Below are 20,984 nucleotides of genomic sequence, written 5' to 3'. Positions count from 1 at the left end.
GATGGATGGATAGGCAAAGATGCTGATTCCCCCTAAAAAAAGCACTAAACAAGAAGACATGATCTGCTGAGATGGTAATCCTGATTATCACTGGTTACAGCTGGAATTGATCAAGTCTTTTCTTAGTTTCCCCAGTTTGTAGTTTGAGGGCAACCCATTTGATTTGATTTATTTTTGTCATGTGCACATTAGTACAGTGAAAAGTTTTGTTTTGTGCGCAGTACAGGCAGATCATACCAGATAAAATGCATTCTGGTAATAGAACAGACTAGCAAAGAATACAATGTTATGGTTGCAGAGAAGGTGTAGAAAGAGTTAGATCAACATTAAGTTTGAGAAATCTATCCATATGTCCAATAACAGTGGGAAGAAGCTGTTCTTGAATCTGTCGGTATTTGGGAAATTTATCAAGTATCAAATAATGAAAACTTTTAAACGGAAATCATCTGAGTATTGGTCATGAAGAATTCAAATGATAAGTTTCCAAAGGAAACCAAATTATCTTTGTATTTTTTGTGAATGACTTCCTTGTGTTTTATTATTGCTAGAAAACACCAGGTACTTGTTGTGGTTAATTATTATTTTATATTCCATAACGGCGTCAGTCTATTTTTCTGTCTCCTTTGCTGTAGTGACTGTCATTCCATAACCAAATATTTGATCAAGGAGGTGACACTAGTGTACTTCCAATGTTGATACAGAATAGAACAAAATGTCTTTGGATCACTTTAATCTTCTTTACATTTTATATTATATAAGGGTACCATCCACAGCTCATTTAGTCCAGGACTGGACAAAGAAATACTTGGTATGCTGTAAGACTGAGATTTATAATGCAATACCAAAGTCTGCTCCTCAGAATTCCAAGAACCTTGTTGCTCCAAATATTAACTACTGAATCCCCATGGAGGTTGTTTAAGATTTGGTTATGTAGCTGCTTGTTTGGGAATTTTAATACAGACCTTAAAGCTGCCTATTGGTGTACACTTTGTGGTAGCAATGCACGTAACAAGGCATTCTTTGGTACAGAAAGCCATCTCCACTCATCCTGCCATTTTTTGCAGTGATAGATGCTGCAGTGAATTGAAATGATCTTGGGATTTTCCTCATGAGTTAACTACTCAGTTATTGCAAGTAGCTACATCCTGTTTTTTAAACTCTTTGGGAGGTTGTTTATATATGCTGAGAAGAAAGGCCTTAATATGGTTCCCTGAGGCATTCCAGAGATCATGAGTTCCCTATCACACAGTTTTTTTAATTCTCTCGGTAAGGATGTGCTGAATCAAATTTAGTAATGTTCACTAATCCACAGCGGTGCAGTCTGGATTAGGGCTTTACATGAAGAAGAATTTTGTGAAATTTCATACAGCCATGCAAGTAGTTTCGTATTTTTTGAGTCTGGAGTTCAGAATCACCATCCCACACCTTTTTTGCCTAATAGGGGTGGCAGAGATTTAATCCTTCACAGCACCAAGCAGAAATTCCCATACTAGGCTAAGATTCACTGAACCCAGACGCCCACTTAAATTCCAGCCCTGAGCATGACCATTCAACTCCCTCAATTACAAGAAATCGCCACAGCCTGAGGAGGTGCACCACTGAAATAACTTTCAATCACTCAGATTTATTGACTAAAAACTGTGTTTGGACCATTTAAGAAACCAACAGGATAAACCACATGCCTTGGTTTTGACACTTGAGCATGACAGCTTTGGTGCAAATGTCTGCATTAATTTGTATCTACAATAAGTAGAAGACGATCTGGATACAACCCAATTCACAGCTTCAAAGAGATGTTTTTGGAAAGTGAGTGGAATGAGTCTGTATTGTGCTGAACTGTTCTATGAGTCAATAAATATAGCTGTGAGCTAGGTAAATATTTGGAAAAGAATGTTTGAATGAGAATGTCAACCATTTAATGTATTCAATGCAGCAGTGCATTAGCACACGTTATGTGATACTATGTAATATAAAAACAAATGCACAAATATGATAGATGCACTTATTACAACAATCAGAAAAACTCTGTGCAAACAAATTCATATATCCAACTACTAATCCCATGACAATTTCTACTGCCCTTTGAACCTCCAGAATATCTTCACTCATATTAACTTGTGGAGATTTAATGAAAGTCAGCCTCACTCACAGATTCGTCAGAAGAGGCCCAAGATATTTAAACCCAAGGCATTAATGTTGGACATTTGCTTCACATCCAAAGCTTTTGGAATGGACATTGTTTCTGCTGATTGACCATAACAGTCATTGGGAAATGGAATTGTGAAATTCCAGAGGTCTAACGGAATGGTCCTCAAGATTCTCAAATACTTTAAGTTAATGTTGTTCAAGGCAGAGAAAGACAAGTCTATGACACAGGATGTTGAAGGATTCATTCAGGGATCCTGAAAGGCTTCTGCCTCCTCCTGACCACATAGGGCTACTTCCAACAATTAAAAACTGCAAGTAAATGTGACCTTTTCTAACCGTTCAGCTGTCTCATGCCAGATCACACAAAGTGGCTTTGACACAGTTTGTGTCTTGCAGCTATGATTTGAGTGTTGGAATTGCCACAAGGCACCAACAAAGTCTTTGAGCCATCATTTTCATTTAATAAGGTCACCACCAACTTGTGGTGAGTGCTCTCCAGGCTAGTGGAATCCCAGCAGTTAACACAATAATGAGTTGCAAATGTGTTGGAGCATGTGCAAATTCCTCCATGGACATTGTGAGCGCCGATTCATGCCAGCTGTACCAGGTGGCCTGGGTTAAAATCAGGCCTGTTGATTTACTATCAACCCAAATGTTTGTAATAAAAGATTATTCCTTTTTTGTTTGTCTGTTACCAGTTTTGAACAGTGCAGTTTGTTTTATCTACAGCAAGATGAACAGAGCAACATTTACGTTTGGACTCAATTAGACTCAATCAGTTCAAGCCAAACAACTCTGCTTCAAATAATGATGTAAAAATAATGGGCATGCTTTCAGTAGATTGCTTTCCTTCATTTAAAGTAAACTAATGCCACTGCTTTATTACATACAGAACCCACCTCCTATCTGGCCTTTTGACTGAGCTGGTTTCCTCTAGGAAAAGCTAGATTGGCTTCACGTCTATCCCTTTTGCCTCCTCACACATTACAATCAGAAAAAGATGAAAAACTTTGCTTTCCCATGAGTGAGAAATGGCTTCTGTTTTTCTGGACAAACTAATTAACTATTAATTCATTTCAGCAAAAAACAAGTACCATGTAGCATACAAACCAGCTTCGATCAGGGTGTTTCTTTTCCCTTAAAGCAACATTAAATAGAAGACTTTCCCAGGAAAATTGTCAAAAAAAGATCGAAGCTGAATATGGATTAAAATTCTGTACATTCAGAAAATCCCAAATCTCTATTCATAACCATTAATGGCAAGAGAAATGTAAATATTAGGTAGCTACCCACATTGTGTTATGATGCCAGCTGATGGTACTACATAATCAGGTCCCAGAATTAAATACGGCCTCAGACATTTTTAAACTTTAATTAATGTGATGGTCATTCCCTCACATATAGTCTCACAATGCTATAGAATTTCTTTAACAACAGAGGTTTATTGTATGAACAACGATAATGACAATAACAAATCAACTTATTTCAATAAAGAACACAGAAGAAAAATGTTAATACACCCGCTAAAACCAACTTCCAACCTATTCACTTTTCAGTGATTCAAATCCAGATACGTTACCCCTCTATATGACATCTTTATGTTTGTAACTGCTGGGAAAAGAAAGATTCAATGAGCAGGATAGCTATTCAATGTAAACAATGCAGCAGTGCGTTAGCACACATTGCTAAATAACACTACGCAGTATACAAAACAAATGCACAAATATGATAGATGCATTTATTATGACAATCAGAGAAATTTTATGCAAACAAATTCATATATTAACATAATGTTTGATTTTTCTGATTGTCCAGTTCACTCATGGACTGTCAAGTCTTCCTATATGAATACTAACAAAACTGAAGTCTTGGACTTTCTCCATATTTAATCACATGCAAATTACTAAATAAAATCTCCTGGTCTGGAATTTACACAAACTAAACTTCTTCATTGAGGTCACTGTCCCTTAACTGTTCAGGATTAAACTCCATTCAAAGAGGAACACCGCTGATGCTTCTAACCTAATTCAAGTCTCCTCTAATTATTCAAAACAATTAATCCCAGACTTTTCAAGGCTAAATTCAATACTTTATTATCCTGAGCCAAAAATAAGCTAATGTAAACAATGTTTACCACACCTGCCGTAAATCACTACATAGAAAGCAATCTCCATTAAGTTTAAAGAGGAACACAGCAGGCCACGCAGCATCAGAGGAGCTGGAAAGTTGACATTTCAGGTCAGGACCCATCTTCAGGGTTGGGGTTGTGGGGTGGGGGGGATGTGTGGGGTGGGGTGTGTGTTGGGGGTGTGTGGGTGGGGTGTGAGTGTGGGGGGGCAGGGGTGTGTGGGAGTGGATTGGGGGCGTGTGAGAATGGGTCAGGGGTGTGTGGGACAATCACAATTTCTAAAGCAATTTTTAACTAGCATTTTACCAATTTAAAAATAGGACCAGTCATTTCATCCCTACCACTGTAGCATTGTCAGTTTCATCAAGAGATTGTTGAATAGTAGTGAGTGGAAGCTATGTGTCCCTACTGCTTGAGGTAGGAACTAGAAGGAAAAGTCAACAAGGACATATTCTGAAATTGATCAACGCAGAATTATACAATGTAGCTCATGAGCAGTGTACCATTCTTTTAATTGTATAAAGTGCGTAATTTGACTAAAAAGTCTCTGAATTCACTCATCATTTTTAATAATATATACACTGCATTGAGGGAGTTAAGTTGAGCAATGCTTGGAAAATAACAATTAGATTCAAATGACATCACAGCAAGAGAGAGTTACATACCATTTGGTATTTATGTGAACTACCTTTTGCCAGAATACACATCGTTTGCTGCTAAAAGCTCTAGGTTATTTTCTAAATGCTGCATACTAGTGACACTTTGTGGCTGCAATGGGAACTGGACCATTGTGTTTCACTTGGTGAACAAAGATTTTGATTTTCAACACTTTCACTCAACATGAATATCTTTGCTGTTGTTTAAAGGGAATTAACATCATAGAGAAGGCAAATTAAGGAAATAATTAGCTATCTTAGTCCCCCCGACACTCATACAATACCACTTCCCTTGTCCCTTTCCTCCACCATTTCCATTGAAATTAAAGAACTCGAATCAAGTCCCACTGTCAGTGATAAATGTCTGAGTTTCATCATCACAAATGCCACCGGAGTTCACATGTCTCGGTATTCATCCTAAGACTAAAAGTCAAAGTTTGCTGACGTTGTCCTTTGTTTGAAATGAACTCAATATCAAATCAACATTAACTGTTTTTTTCATTGCATGCCAATATCATGAGTAGCCACATCACTTAAAGCTAACCCAAACTGCTTAAGGGATGGCTGCGCTGTGACTGAAGAAGGTGATATCAGTTGTGCAAAAAATGGATCAGAACTGTGAAACATTGAATAGTGACATGTGGGAGAGACCAGTCTCCAAGGTTTTTGGATGTTGCAGTGGAGGCCTTGCTGGAGGAGCTAAAAAGCAGGAGAGATGTGCAGAATCCACAAGGAACCAGGAGTACCTCTCAACACAATACCCATAAAGTAGTGTGAACAGTCATTGCCAGTAGCCAAGCTTTCAGGACCTGGATGCAATGCTGCGAAAAGTTCAGTGATCAATGAATACATGTTCAAATGCTCTATCTCACTAAGTGCACCCCTAACCTCAGAGGCTGCACCACTCCATCAAGTATTTAGCACTTCTGTGAGCCTTACACCCACATTTCATAGTTTGTACACATTTACAGTTACGCAAACATGAGAATGACATCACCCAAACAGACTACACAACAAGTCATCATTGCCTTATCAGACCATAGGGATGCTCTCTCATTAGAGAGAGAGACACAACTTGTGGTGATTTAACCATACCTCAGGTGGGGAAGGTGGTTGAGAAGGAGAGTTCTTCATGGTAACCTCAGCTGGTGTGGAGACACAACCCATGCGGTTGATATCATATTGCTTTACAAACCAACGTCCAGCCAACTGAGCTTAATATCTAAAAGCCAAAAGAACTGCAGATGCTATAAATCAGGAACAAAAACAAAGTTGTTAGAAAAGCTCAGCAAATCTGGCAGCAGCTGTGAAGGAGAAAACAGAGTTAACGTTTTGGGTCCAGTGACCCTTCCTCAGAACTGCTTAACATCTATTCACTCTTGTGTAGGACAAGTTAGGACAAAGCTCAGGGGAGCAGGAATTAACCAGATGTTGAACAGACATACGTAAATGCCCTAATCTTCCTGACAGAATTGGTACTACCCAATAGTGAAGTGGCTATTGCTGAAAGATAGTAGGGACTGCTGATGCTGGAGTCTGAGATAACACAATGTGGAGCTGGAGGAAAACAGCAGGCCAGGCAGCATCAGAGGAGCAGGAAAGCTGACGTTGTGGGTCAGAACCCTTCTTCAGAAATGGGGGAGGGGAAGGGGGCTCTTGAATAAATGGGGGGTGGGGGTGGTGATAGAAGGTGGATGGTGGAGCAGATATTGCTGAAGCTGTGGCCAATATAGGAGCTGAAACAGTTGAAGTCTGAAATATTATCCTCTCACATCCCAATTTCTTCTCATCTTCAATTTCTTCTGATTTATGACCTGGTAAAAACATGCACCTTTTACTATTCATCATCACAATACTCCCTCTCCACACCAGAGTATTACCCTTGAACCTTTCTCCTTTTAGATGAACAAGAAATGCAAGCTGGACAAATAATAGATGAAGAAAATGAAGACAGTCACGTAGACACATTACCATTCAATTCTATGCCCCAGCTACCAGTTCACATACCAAACAGAGCTTGGGGTGGGACCTCCACAGGTGAGATATTAGGCAATAAAGGACTGCAACTAGGAAAGGAGACAAGGAAACTCCCGGGAAGACAGAAGGTATAAAATGCTTCATACACTGCAAGACCTACCAGAAAGGGTGCAATCAACATCAAGGAGCATGGCGAAATCATCACTAAATTGGCATAGGATTTGCTTAGTGTTTAGAGCCTGTCATTAGCAGCATGGAAGTGGTGGCCAACTCTATTAGCACATTTGCAGTCCCAAACATGTTGGCTGACACCAATGTGCAATTTGCTGTACATTCTGTTGGTAAAGCTGGAATGTAACTGAGCCACAAACCTATGTCCCAATCAGTGGGAAAAGTCATGTGAACTGGATTGCAGTATGGTTGCTACAGCTTGTCTTAGCCCCTGTATAAGTCACTGCTCAATTGGCGACAACTGATTTACTATTCACTGATATTTACTGCCCTTGTGTGGACAAATAGGCCATACTATTTGGCGCTGTTCTGTACGGGGATTGTCCAAACCTCTGGTCTCAAATACCTAGAGTCAAGTCGCATCTCATCCAGAGGTGTGTCATAACATGTCTGGACAAGTTGCTTAAAAATATCTAGGGTATCATATTCAGCTCAGTGGTTAGCATTTTTGTCTAAGATAGCTGATATAGGAAGGATATTATTGAATTGAAGAGGGTCCAGAAAAAATTTACAAGGACGCTGCCAGGACTATAGGGCTTGATTGTAAGGATAGGCTGGGACTTATTTCACTGAAGCATAGAAGGTTGTGGGGTGACCTTATAAAGGTTTCTAAAATCATGAGGGACATCGATAGATTGAATAGCAAAGGTATTGTCCCTAGGGCAGTGGAGTTCAAAGCTACAGTGCAGAGTTTTAAGGTGAGAGGGTAAAGATTTAGAACGGACCGGAGGGACAATTTTTCATGAAGAGAGTGGTTTGTTTAAGAAACTCAGGAATGAAGTGGTAGATGCAGGTACAGTTAACATTTAAAAGACATTTGGATAGATATATGAACAGGAAAGGTTGAGAGGGACATCGGCCACATGCAGGCAAGCAGGATTAGTGTAGTTTGGGAAGCTTGGTTGGCATGGACAAATTGGACTGAAGGGTCTATCTCCATGCTGTATGCCTCTATGACTCTATGACCTCAAATCAGACTCCAGAGCAAACACATTCTACAATACGTCTGAGAGACAGAGCTCAGATTGAAGTCACACAATGACACCTTGCTGCCCTACGAGTTCAAAATGCTCCCTGCTCAACCCCAGCTGAGTTTTCAGAGGAGCTGCAGAGTCTTACCTCAATCCAACAAATTGTCATCAAACAAATGACCAGCTATTTCTGGGTCTGCTCTGACACTGCAATGGGCAAGTGGCTCCTTGGGGATTGTTACATTCTTATTTTAAATCACATAAAATATACAAGGATTAGTGAAACAATAATGTGCATACTTGAAGATAAGACTATGTACAGGAACTATTCACTGGGAGGTTAACTATCGTACATCTTACTCATATTACTGCTGCTTCAGTATGACACATGTCTTTGGATGAATGCTTCATACAGTAATATGGAAGGCAATGATTGACCATTTAAGGTAGACCCCTCCCCCTTAAAAGAGACTTTTTCATGTCACATTCCCTTTATTTATAACTGTGTGTAACTGTTGGTGAATGATGAGCTGAAGTTGCAGCCAATTGTACCATAGTCAGAATTGTTCTTTCTGATAGTGCAGCTGCTTCCTCCTCCTGTTCTTTCTTATTCTCTTATTCCTGAACTGCTCACAATGTTGCTAATGGCATGGCCTCTCCCCTATTGACAGGGTGAATGTGCAGCACACAGCAAGCCATACAAATCTTGAGAACCACTCCATCAAGGACAGAAGGGTTCTATCAGAGAAGCACAGGTCGCAAATTGTTGCTTCAGTGAACTAATGGTCTGCTCTATTGCATTTCACGCAGCAGCATATTGTATACGTGATTGCCATACAACTATGATCAAAGGTTATGCACTAAAGTCACTAGCTATATTGTCAGCTGACGGACCATGTTGCCTCATGCCTACCCTTAGCTTGCTGTGTTGGATTAAGTGATAGAGCAAAGTGCTGAAGAGTAAAGTCATTGTGACTACTGTCAGGAAACCAGAGATTTATTCGCATGATTTGCTGCTAAGATCACGCATTAGCTGGACTTTTAGGCAGAGGAATCCTTTTCCGTTCTCCAACAGGATAGAGTTGACATGAAATTTCTGCTAAGTGATAGGCATGATGTCAATGACAGCATGACCATGGGGAGGCCTGGAATCCTAGTAAAGCCATTAGTTTACTAGCTTCTCTCTGGAAATGTCATTAATTCTAATGAGTAGAATTGGCTGTGCTTCAACAACACTGGGTGGAAAATTGCAACATTTCCAAATGTCTCTAGCCTGGAGGAGCCAAGCATTTAAATTATCATTTCCATGACCATCTCAAGGCCACTGGTGATGCAGTCTTGCATTAAGGTGGTATTGATAGCTGCAACAAGAAGGAAATTCAGTGGAATGTCCTTATTGAAGGATAGACATTTGACGCATTATTCCTTTCTGAGGCTCATGTCGGAGCAATGGTCCTTGAGCATACTAAGCCATGTGGCTTCTTGCTGACAGACTTTGTCCACCTCCTGCCTCTTTCAGCAACATGTCACGCTCTATCAAGCTGCAGTTCATTCTCAAAGACCTGTCAGGTTCCAAGAGGAATGGTTACCTGTGTGCCCAAATCCGGGAGCAATTGCTTTTTGGAGAGAAGCCTCAGGTTCATGAAAAGTCTTCAGCACTTGTCATCACTCCTTACGGAATATTGTAACTTCAAACCATTCTGCTCTTTTGACTGATCATAATTCCATGGGATAGAGAATTCAAAATAATCCTCCAAAATAATGAAGTTTCTCTTTATATCAGTTTTAAATAGGAGGTTCCTATCTTGTAACTACAGTCCAGGTTCTAGATACACTGCAAGGGTAAAAAGCCTCTCAACATCTACACAGTCAAAGGTTTATATGTTTCAATGAGACTATCTCTGAATAAATTATTTTTGGGAAAATATACTACTTGACAAGGGTTGCTGTAACCCTAGAACTGTTTTGATGATAGTGCTCTCAAGATGATTCTGAACTCACATGTCACAGTTCCAACAAGTTTCATGGAATTAGAAGTCATCATCAAACTGGGCAAACAGAAAGCTCTGCAACTCCAACAACAGGCAGAAACAGAAAATGCAGATTCCACCAGCGAGTGAAGCTTGACGAGAGAAATAAGAGAAAAGGAAAGGGAGATCTGGAAAACTAAAATAAGAAAGGGGAAACAAAAATAGATCCATGTGACAGACGCTATCTTTAGTCACATTTAGGTTTCTGGCCTGCAGCAACTGAAAATGTGAATGCCAGGATTTGACCATTGTACAAAATAAAGCATTAAAAAAAATTCCAAATGAATTATGAATTGAAAGAATATGGGACTGCACAGAATGGCAGGATCAGACTTCTTTCAGAACCTGGATGAAATAAATAAAAATAGTTACAGATGAAGCCAATTCAGCCTGTGCCTTAAATTTTTGCAGGCCTCTTTCACTGCCTTCGCCCTAACTGCCGAAGATAGATTGCAGTTTGAAAAAAATAAGGAAATGGTACAACAGGAAAGATTACAGGACGTTTACAGTCTTGTAAAGGGAGGTCTCATTGTGTTTCTTTTTCTTTGCCCCTCTGACTTTCTTCACCAGCAAACAGTAAATTGTCCTTATTGGTTTGAGTTGCCAATGAGAAAGTAGTTCACGTGAAAAGACACAACAGTCAGTCAACGACAGAGTGAACTAAGTTTGGTTCTTCAAAAATGTGAAAATAGTGTGGTGAAAGCAATTCAGTGAAATCAAGAACAAAATACAAGTGGTGTTGGCTGTTGGAAAATCCTATAGGAGGCACTTGGTCTTAAAATGGATTGAATTATAAATGCTTCTTGGGTTTTAGCAGCAATTACATTACAACTGTGTCTGTTAGAAATTAGATCATTTTCCAAGCAAAGCCTAAAATAACTGTAATGTTACCAAGCAGCTTTCAACAAAACTGATTTAATTTAATACTTTTGGTGGATTTTGCGTTCCTCAGGAGTGGGATGTTCTTCATGTAATATTGTAATCAGTTTTGGTCTCCTTACTTAAGATATGACATGATTAAATTGGAAGCACTTCTGAAAAGTCTCAATTAACTGACTACCGTTGTGGGAATAACCCTATGAGGAAAGGCTGGATATGTTGGCTCTGTATCCACTGAGATTGAGAAGAATGAAAGATAATGTCCTTGACACGTACAAGACCCTATGAATACTTGACAGGGTGAATACTGACAGGTTGTTTCATCTTATGGGAAACACTATACCTAGGGAACAGAGATTAAAGAAACGGGGTCTTCTATTTAAAGTGGAGATAAGAAGGAATATTCTCTCTCTGAGGGTTAATATTATGTAGTGGAGGCAGGTCATTCAATACTTTTAAGGCTAAGTTAGAAAGCTTCTTGACTGACAAGAAAGTCAAGCAATATAAAGGGCAGAAAGGAAAGTGAAGTTAAGGCTAAAATCAGACCGGCCATGATCTTATTGATGGCAGAACAGGCTTAAGGGCCCATATAACCTACTTTTGCTCTAAATTCATGTCTTCCCATATTTACATATAGTGCTGGCTTCCACCCAACACATGGAAATTGAGGTGGGAAATAGGTGTTGACATTTACACCAAAGTCATGACACCCGATTTTGCAACTCCTGCCTACTCATTCTGCGTGGTATCCCCATTTTCAGTCACAAGTGGAGTGTCCTGTCCAACCCCTGCAGGGATTGATATCCAGCCACTGTGCCAGTGTAAGATGTCAGAAGACAAGAGGCTCAATGATAGTGGAGTTTTTGTGGCAGGGGACAGATCTTGAAACAATCACTGTCAGAAAATGGGGTAAGTCCGAGGTAGATAAGGTGTAAGGTTTCTTTGCAGGGTTCAGATGACCATAAAAACACAAGAAACAGGTGTAAGAAAAGCCATTCAGCCCAACAAGCTGGTCCTGACATTCTGTAAGAACATGGCTGATTTGTCAGAAGCCTCTACTTCTCTTTTGTGAAAACTTCTCAGAGTCCGCACCTCCTTAATAATTCATAAATCTGTCCATCTCATCTTTAAACACTTTGTGATCTAGCCTCCAGAACTCTCTGGGGTATAGAATTCCTGATATTCCAAGCTCTGAGAGAAGGAATTCCTTTGCACCTCAGCTTTGAACATACCACCCCTTTTTCTTAAACTATGTCCCCAGCTCAAGATTCTCCCACTAGTGAAAACAATTGTCAATGCCTGGCCAGTCAAACTCCAATAAAACTTATATATTTCAATAAGATCACTCCTCATTCTTCTAAACACTAATGGAATGAAGCCAAAGAATGTTGAGGCCAAACACTGATACAGTTCTTAGGGCTAAAAGATCAAAGGGTTTGGGTGATGGTGGTAACAGGGTACTGATCAGCCGTGTTCATATTGCATGGTGAAGCAGCCATGAAGGGCCGAATGACCCACACCCGCTTGTATTTTCTACGTTTCTATGTAATCTGTTTAGCCATTCTTGATTAGTCAACTCCTTCATCTGAAAGATCAGCCTGGTAGATCTCTTTTCAACTGCCTCTAATGTCAGAATACCCTTTTGTTAAATAGAGGAATCAAAACTGTATCAGAAATGTGGCTTCACCAAAAACACTATAAAACTGTAACAAGACATCCCAAACTGTAAACTCCAACCTCCCACAAGTGAAAGCCAAACTTCTATTTGTCTTTTTAATTACATGCTCAGTAATAAACCTCCATGTTAACTTTTTGTGATTCATACATGATAACACCTAGATCCCCTCCGTGTTGGTGATAATGGGAACTGCAGATGCTGGAGAATACAAGATAATAAAATGTGAGGCTGGATGAACATAGCAGGCCCAGCAGCATCTCAGGAGCACAAAAGCTGATGTTTTGGGCCTAGACCCCTCCATAACCTGTTCTTCCTCTCACTCATCCCTTCCTCCCACCCCAAGCCGCACCTCCATCTCCTACCTACTAACCTCATCCCACCTCCTTGACCTGTCCGTCTTCCCTGGACTGACCTATCCCCTCCCTACCTCCCGACCTATACTCTCCTCTCCACCTATCTTCTTTTCTCTCCATCTTCGGTCCACCTCCCCCACTCTCCCTATTTATTCCAGAACCCTCACCCCATCCCCCTCTCTGATGAAGGGTCTAGGCCCGAAACATCAGCTTTTGTGCTCCTGAGATGCTGCTGGGCTTGCTGTGTTCATCCAGCCTCACATTTTATTATCCCCTCCGTGTTGGACTTTTTTTAGAGTCTTTTACCATTTAAATAAGCATTTGACTTTTGATTCTTCTTACCAAAGTACAGAACCTCATACTTCCCTACACTAAATTCTACCTGCCAAGTTCCTGCCCAATCACTCAAACTATCTATATTGTCTTTCAGATCCTTATATCCACACCCAACCTGGGTTCGATTCCTGCCTCAGGCAACTGTCTGTGCGGAGTTTGCACATTCTCCCTGTGTCTGCGTGGGTTTCCTCCGGGTGCTCCGGTTTCCTCCCACAGTCCAAAGATGTGCAGGCTAGGTGGATTGGCCATGCTAAATTGCCCATAGTGTTCAGGGGTGTGTGGGGTATCAGGGGATGGGGATGGGTCTGGGTGGGATGCTGCAAGGGGCGGTGTGGACTTGTTGGACCGAAGGGCCTGTTTCCACACTATAGGGAATCTGATCTAATCTAATCACATCACGAAATAGCCTTCCAAACAACTTTTACTAATTTGAGTACATTAATTAATTATTAATACAGGTAGCAAATAATCAAGGCCCCAGGTATATTCTTGTCTTACTCTACTAATTATGTCTTTCCAACCAGAAAAGGATCTATTAATCCCAACTCACTGTTGTCTGTGCATCAACGAATGGTCAATCCATTCAAAAACATCATCGCAAATACCCCAAGACCATATCTTGAGCAATAAAAATATGCATGGGGATACCTTGTTCAATACCTTCTAGAAATTAAAATATTCTACATCAACTAGTTCCCTTTATCAATTCTGCCCTTTATATCAACAAAGAACTCTAGGAAATTTAACAAACACGCTTGCCCTTCCTTAAACAGTGTTGATCCTGTTTGATTGCATTAAGCTTTTCTAAATGTCCTTAATATTTCATCCTTAATAATGAACTCCAGCACAGTTCTGGCAACTTATGTGCCTTCTGTTCCATCAGTTTTGTCAAATACTTTGACCCACATGATAAAGACTGTTAGGAGACATTTCCTCCCGAAAGCACCATGTTTGTCTGATATCTGAAATATTCGTAATGCTGTCCACCATGAAGATCAAAGCAAAATATTGATGTAAATGATTTGCCATTTCCTTATTCCCTGTCATTAATTCCCTAGTTGCATGGTCCAAGGGGTGCCCGCTCACTTTAGCTACTCCCTTTCTTTTTGTGTACCCATTGAAGTACTTACTGTTTGTTTTCATATTTCTTCCAATTTACCTTCTGAATGAATGTCCTTCCTTTTTACTGACTGTTTAGTCATATGCTGCCTTGGAGTGGCGTATCTAAAAAACAAATCCCAATCCTCTAGTCTATCACCAGTTACTAGTACTTTGTAAGCCAAAGTTTTGAATGGATATCCTCCTTAACTGCCTTTGTTAGCCATCCTTCCCATTGAATCCTTCTATTGACAAGAATAAATTTTTGTTAAGTGTTGTAAAATATATGCTTAAATGTTTCCCATTGCTCATTTACTGATCTCCCCCTTAGATCATTTTTCCAGTCTGCATGAGATAACTCTTTCTTCACACCTCTCTAATTATTTAAGTTGAGGACATTTGATTTAGACCCAAGTTGTTCTCCCTCAAATTTAATTTGAATTTTTACTGTATTCTGATGACTAATCCCTTAAGAATCCTTAACTGGGATATTCCTTATCATAGAATTTTGCAGTACAGTAGGATGCCATTCGACCCATACCTCTGTACCTCTTTCCATATTACTAGATCAAAAATATTCTGTTCCTAGTAGCTTATGCAATGTACTGCTCCAAGAAACAATCGCTGGTGCATCCTGTAAATTTGTCTTTGGCGAAACCCTTGCCCAACTGATTTGTCTAGGCACCATGCAGATTTAAATTACTCATGACAATTGTAAGACCCTTTTTATGCATCTTTATTTTTTGTCCTACTGTGAGGCAAATCTTTAAGGGCCTATACGTGGCTCCCACCCATGACACCATTCCCATGCTATTCCTTATTTCTACTCAAACTGATTCCACATCTTAATTTATTGCACCTATATCACTACTCAGCACCACATATTTTGAGGCAAATAGAGAGCCTGAAAACTGACTGTATGTTAGCAGAAAGATCTTAAAATGTAGCTTTTCCACACAGCCCATTGGTTGCAACTGTCCACATTTTAGTGCATCCTGGACCCTGGACTGTGTCGGTCTGTAACTCTTGGTCAAAGTCAGCACCTTGTTCTGGAAGACTCAACATGTTTTGGTAGACCAAAGTGTGTCTTTACTGAGCTGATGGTCCTCTACGTGCAGTTGATGTTTATCTTGGTGTGCGTCCCTGGGAACAGACAGTACAACATGGAGTTCTGCATCACGAAGCTGCTCGGAACGAACAACAACTAAAACCACTGCATCTCTCTCTCTATACCTTCTTTGCACAGGCACAATGCAGGAGGGGATGAATGACAGGCTCTTTGCCAGCTTAGCCACTTTCAGGGCAGCGTGCAGTGGCATACAGACACTGGGCATGCACGAAGGAACTGAAGGGTAGTGCCCTTCTCACCACCAGCCAAGCTACACCTTGGTGCTTGTTGGAAAGTTCTGGAGACGAGGCATTCAGCCAATTGATTTTGACAGACTGCTCAGGAAATCACGAGGCAGAATCCACCCTTTCCTTTTCTCACAGGGTCCTGTAGCACATTCAGCAACACTGACAGTACCTCACACCTGTCGACCAGGTTTTAAACCACAATGGAGAGGGAGGAGTGTATCCATCTGCCCACTTTCTGGCTTAGCTTGACAATACAGATATCTGCACATGCCCCAGCCTCTCCAAACCATTTACCCAGTACCTTTAGGCCATCTGGTCTGACAGGAAAGGAGATAAAAGATTGGTTGGCCCAGTTCCCAAAGAACATGTCCTCATTCTTGCCTCACTTTACGTTGGCTCCCGAATTGATTCGAACTGATCACCGATGTTCATGAATCTGCACACTGATAGCAGACTCGAGCATGAACAGGGAGGCTTCCACTGCCTGGATTGGTCACCCCACTCACGTTTACATCCTTCCTGATGGACTTGGCAAAAAGCTCCATACGGCACACAAGCAAGGCAGCAGAGAGAGAGGGCAGTCCTGACTGACTCCAGATCTGATTGGGAAGCTTTCTGATTCCCACCCATTGATTGAGACTGCACTACTGCTGTTGGTGTAGAGCAGTCAGATCCAATTGTGGATTCCCTCCCCGAAGCCCATTTTAGACAGCACTTCCGACACGTACATCAAAGGCCTACTCCACCAACGCTGCAATTAGATGACTGTATCCCTGAGGAGCATGAGGCTCTCATCCTGCCCAGTACAGCGCAGGTTGGGTTGGATCATCGATCCAAAAGCAGGCCTGACCCAGGTGATGATGGCCTTTGACCTTCAGCTCTGACAGGCAGGACTATTGAAGGAGCTCTCTGCCACCAGTCTTTATTTCACACTGTCCTTCATTCTCAGGTCCAGTTTCTCAGCGACTTGCTGAACATTACTCCCAAAACCTTCTTACAAAGATGAAAATTTTGCCATCTCAATTCTCAGGCAGACATGTTCTTCTCTGCTTTGCCTAAAATAGCTGTTGATCGCACAACTCTGCATTAAAATGGGATTATTACATTTTGACTTCTGCATATCAAAGGGATTATGCTGCTTGAAGCAAAGCCCATGCATATCACTCAAACACACAAAGTGACTCATATAAGTAAGCAAAAGCCCAGCAGAGTTGGCACTACCTCTACTTGAACCCTCCTCATACCCTGTTCCCATTCAGCAAAGATTAGTGTGCAAATTGGCTGTTATGAACTGTTTTCACATTCAATACTTTCAAAATAAATTTATAAACGTAAGAGTCAGTTTATTACTGCTTGCTGATTCAGCTTTATACCCATCCCAGCAGAAAGCTGCAGAAAATCATTATTGTTGTGGTTGCTCAAAATAAACAACGCATGAAACAGAAAAGTACAAAGTGCCTTCAGTTCCCAAAGGATTAATGACAAACAGAATACCTGATACAAGCTTCATACCTTAAGCAGGATATTCATTAGTCTACAAACGAATCCAGATGTATTGTTCAGGTCAGCAGCTCATGACTTGGTTACAGAATGGGTCCCAATTGATATAAAATTCATGCAATGTCATATGCCTGGTGGTAAAGCTGAAATCTAAAAGAAACTCAACAGCTTTGCCCGTGTCATAATTAGGTCACTGGGGGCATAAGCCTTTGAAATTTTGTAGGCAGCAGCTCCAGTCAAGGCGAAGGCACTGAGACTTTGAGCATGACATGAATTTGCAACAAATCTATTCTTTTCCACTGTCTTTTCAGATTTCAGTAATAAGTAAACTAAATAAATTCTCCGAGTGCTGCAAATTCCCTTCCCTTCTATTCACTGTTCAAATATAAGCAAGTAACTCAGTAACACACAGGAATAAATAAATAGTTAAGGACAGGCATTTTAACCTTCTCTAGACAACACTTTGATTACCTCATCAACACAAGGCTGTGAACAGCAGGATGAAATATAGTCACGCTGAAGCAATTAAAAATAAAAGTGTTCGCTGTTCACCATCCATGTTGGCACCTGTGATATGATAGTGTACTTGCTATGTATGTTCTTCCAGTGCATTAAGTATGAGGCATCTGCTTGGCCTAAAACATTAAAATGAAATATGAAACCTTCCCCCAGGATAACAACACTGAACTCAGTTTATCATTTATACCTTTTAACCCCACACTTGCAATTATGTTTGCGTAATGAGACCAACATTGAATTCAGGGTGAGTCCTCCTCCTCCTCACATTTTCCCTTGTACTTTGTGGAGATGCTGTGTCTTTTTAATTTCCTTTGGGGCCACATATCAACATCAGCCCAGCATTCCCCATGCATTCATAACACAAATGTCACTGGTTGGTGTTAACTGCTGAAATAGGATTATTGATGGCTGTTGCTATTTATGTGACAAGTCGCAGAAATATATTTTGCAAAACTCCCTCATCCTGCACATCAAAAGAAACAGAGGTCACTTAGTGCGGACGATTACCACTACACCCATGTGTGTTGATAACATAAGCTCGATCCCCACTAAGTTGAACCAGATGGAAAACTTCAAACCATCCGGTCACGCTGCACGACACAGCAGGACTGCTGGCAAAGCTAATCCATAAATCCAGAAGCAACTTCGCACCGCAGAAGAGTACAAATTATCAAGGGAATGTTTCTTAAAGAAAAAGCACGACAGGTACCAATTCTATTTTAAAACTCACCAATTTTCTCCCCTCCCTTCTCTCTCCTGAAGATACTGCAGCATTGATTGCACAAGATTGAAAAACAGCTCAGCATCTCATTAATGTAACCATAATCCGAGAGAGAGAGAGAGAGAATCAGCAGAGTATTTGACTACAAAATACTTGTTGCATTCTCCACCAAGCTACTTGTGCATTCACCCCAACAGCACTGGCTGCTGGTCATTGATCAAAGAGAGAGAACTTGTTTATTTTACCCTCCCGAACCAAAGACTGAATATATTTGCATTGTCTCCCTTATAATTGAAGCAAATTTAGTACAGAGTAGGGAATCAAACCAGGGCCTTTTCTCATCTGTAAGCATTTGTTTGCTGATCCGTATCTGTGTTTTGTGAATTATAGAAGCATAGAATGGTTGCAGCATATTTTATCTATAAATATACAGCGCTCTGCAGATGACTAACCTTCCTCCACCCCAACACCCCTAGTGCCCTTTCACCCTGCAAATTGGGAAAAGAAATGATCCAGCTTCTGCTCTATAAAAATGATTTACATTGCCAAAAGTTTGGATTATTTTCCTCACAATGAAAACTAAACAGAACATAACAGAACATAAAATGTGAGGCTGGATGAACACAGCAAGCCAAGCAGCATCTCAGGAGCACAAAAGCTGACGTTTTGGGCCTAGACCCTTCATCAGAGAGGGGGATGGGGTGAGGGTTCTGGAATAAATAGGGAGAGAGGGGGAGGCAGACCGAAGATGGAGAGAAAAGAAGATAGGTGGAGAGAGTATAGGTGGGGAGGTAGGGAGGGGATAGGTCAGTCCAGGGAAGACGGACAGGTCAAGGAGGTGGGATGAGTTTAGTAGGTAGATGGGGGTGCGGCTTGGGGTGGGAGGAAGGGATGGGTGAGAGGAAGAACAGGTTAGGGAGGCAGAGACAGGTTGGGCTGGTTTTGGGATGCAGTGGGGGGAGGGGACGAACTGGGCTGGTTTAGGGATGCGGTGGGGGAAGGGGAGATTTTGAAACTGGTGAAGTCCACATTGATACCATTAGGCTGCAGGGTTCCCAGGCGGAATATGAGTTGCTGTTCCTGCAACCTTCAGGTGGCATCATTGTGGCACTGCAGGAGGCTCACGATGGACATGTCATCTAAAGAATGGGAGGGGGAGTGGAAATGGAACCAATATAGAGGAAACTACATTGGAGAAACCAAGCGGAGGCCTGGGGACCGCTTTGCAGAACACCTCCGCTCAGTTCGCAACAAACAACTGCACCTCCCAGTCGCAAACCATTTCCGCTCCCCCTCCCATTCTTTAGATGACATGTCCATCATGGGCCTCTTGCAGTGCCACAATGATGCCACTCGAAGGTTGCAGAAACAGCAACTCATATTCCGCCTGGGAACCCTGCAGCCTAATGGTATCAATGTGGACTTCACCAGTTTCAAAATCTTCCCTTCCCCCACTGCATCCCAAAACCAGTCCAACCTATCTCTGCCTCCCTAACCTGTTCTTCCTCTCACCCATCCCTTCCTCCCACCCCAAGCCGCACCCCCATCTACCTACTAACCTCATCCCACCTCCTTGACCTGTCCGTCTTCCCTGGACTGACCTAACCCCTCCCTACCTCCCCACCTATACTCTCTCCACCTATCTTCTTTTCTCTCCATCTTCGGTCCGCCTCACCCTCTCTCCCTATTTATTCCAGAACCCTCACCCCATCCCCCTCTCTGATGAAGGGTCTAGGCCCGAAACGTCAGCTTTTGTGCTCCTGAGATGCTGCTTGGCCTGCTGTGCTCATCCAGCCTCACATTTTATTATCTTGGATTCTCCAGCATCTGCAGTTCCCATTATCTCTAAACAGAACATGGTTTACTGATCAAGGAAGGGTTAGAGAATCACAGAATTGGTACAGTGTAGAGGGAGATAATTCAGCCCATCAAGGCTATGCTGGTTCTACTCCCTCGTGCCAATCCCCTACTTTTCTCCCCATGTCCCTGCAGATCATTTCTTTCCAAGTAATCAATATCCCTCTTGGATGCATCAGTTGTGCCTGCCTCCACCATATTTCCAAGCAGTGTAATCCATTGCCTGACTATGAAAATGCTTTTTCTCACATCACCCTTGTTTCTTTTACACATCACTTTAAAGCTAGTCCTCTCTTTCTTTCTTCTTTTACATGTAGGAACAGCTTTTCTCTATTTACTCTACCCAGCTCACTCATGATTTTGGAAAACTCTAACAAATCTCCTTTCAGTCTTCTTCTCTCCAAGGAGAACAGCCCCAATTTCTTCAATCTATCCTCATAGCTAAAGTTTGTCATTCCTGAAACCATTACAATAAATTATTTCTGCACTCTCTCCAATGAATTTACATCTTCCCTTAAAGTTGTACCCACAACTATACATAATACA

General features: G+C 41.3%; 1 protein-coding gene across 3 annotated transcripts in view; it reads right to left on the bottom strand.

Moving 5' to 3' along the window:
* tafa4b (TAFA chemokine like family member 4b) overlaps positions 1–20,984 on the bottom strand; it is a 313,786-nt gene that overhangs the window by 230,809 nt on the left and 61,993 nt on the right. The window contains exon 1 of one of the 3 annotated variants that reach the window (XM_048548251.2): positions 18,591–18,670. The exons of the other annotated variants lie outside the window; for them this stretch is intronic. Coding sequence (XP_048404208.1) covers positions 18,591–18,666 — 76 coding nt within the window. The 5' untranslated portion in view covers positions 18,667–18,670. Of the gene's footprint in view, positions 1–18,590; positions 18,671–20,984 lie in introns of those variants that run through there. 3 annotated transcript variants of the gene reach the window in all.

The sequence above is a fragment of the Stegostoma tigrinum genome, chromosome 11 (assembly GCF_030684315.1).
Source record: "Stegostoma tigrinum isolate sSteTig4 chromosome 11, sSteTig4.hap1, whole genome shotgun sequence".
NCBI lineage: Eukaryota > Metazoa > Chordata > Chondrichthyes > Orectolobiformes > Stegostomatidae > Stegostoma > Stegostoma tigrinum.
This window is presented reverse-complemented; position numbering and strand designations above follow the sequence as displayed.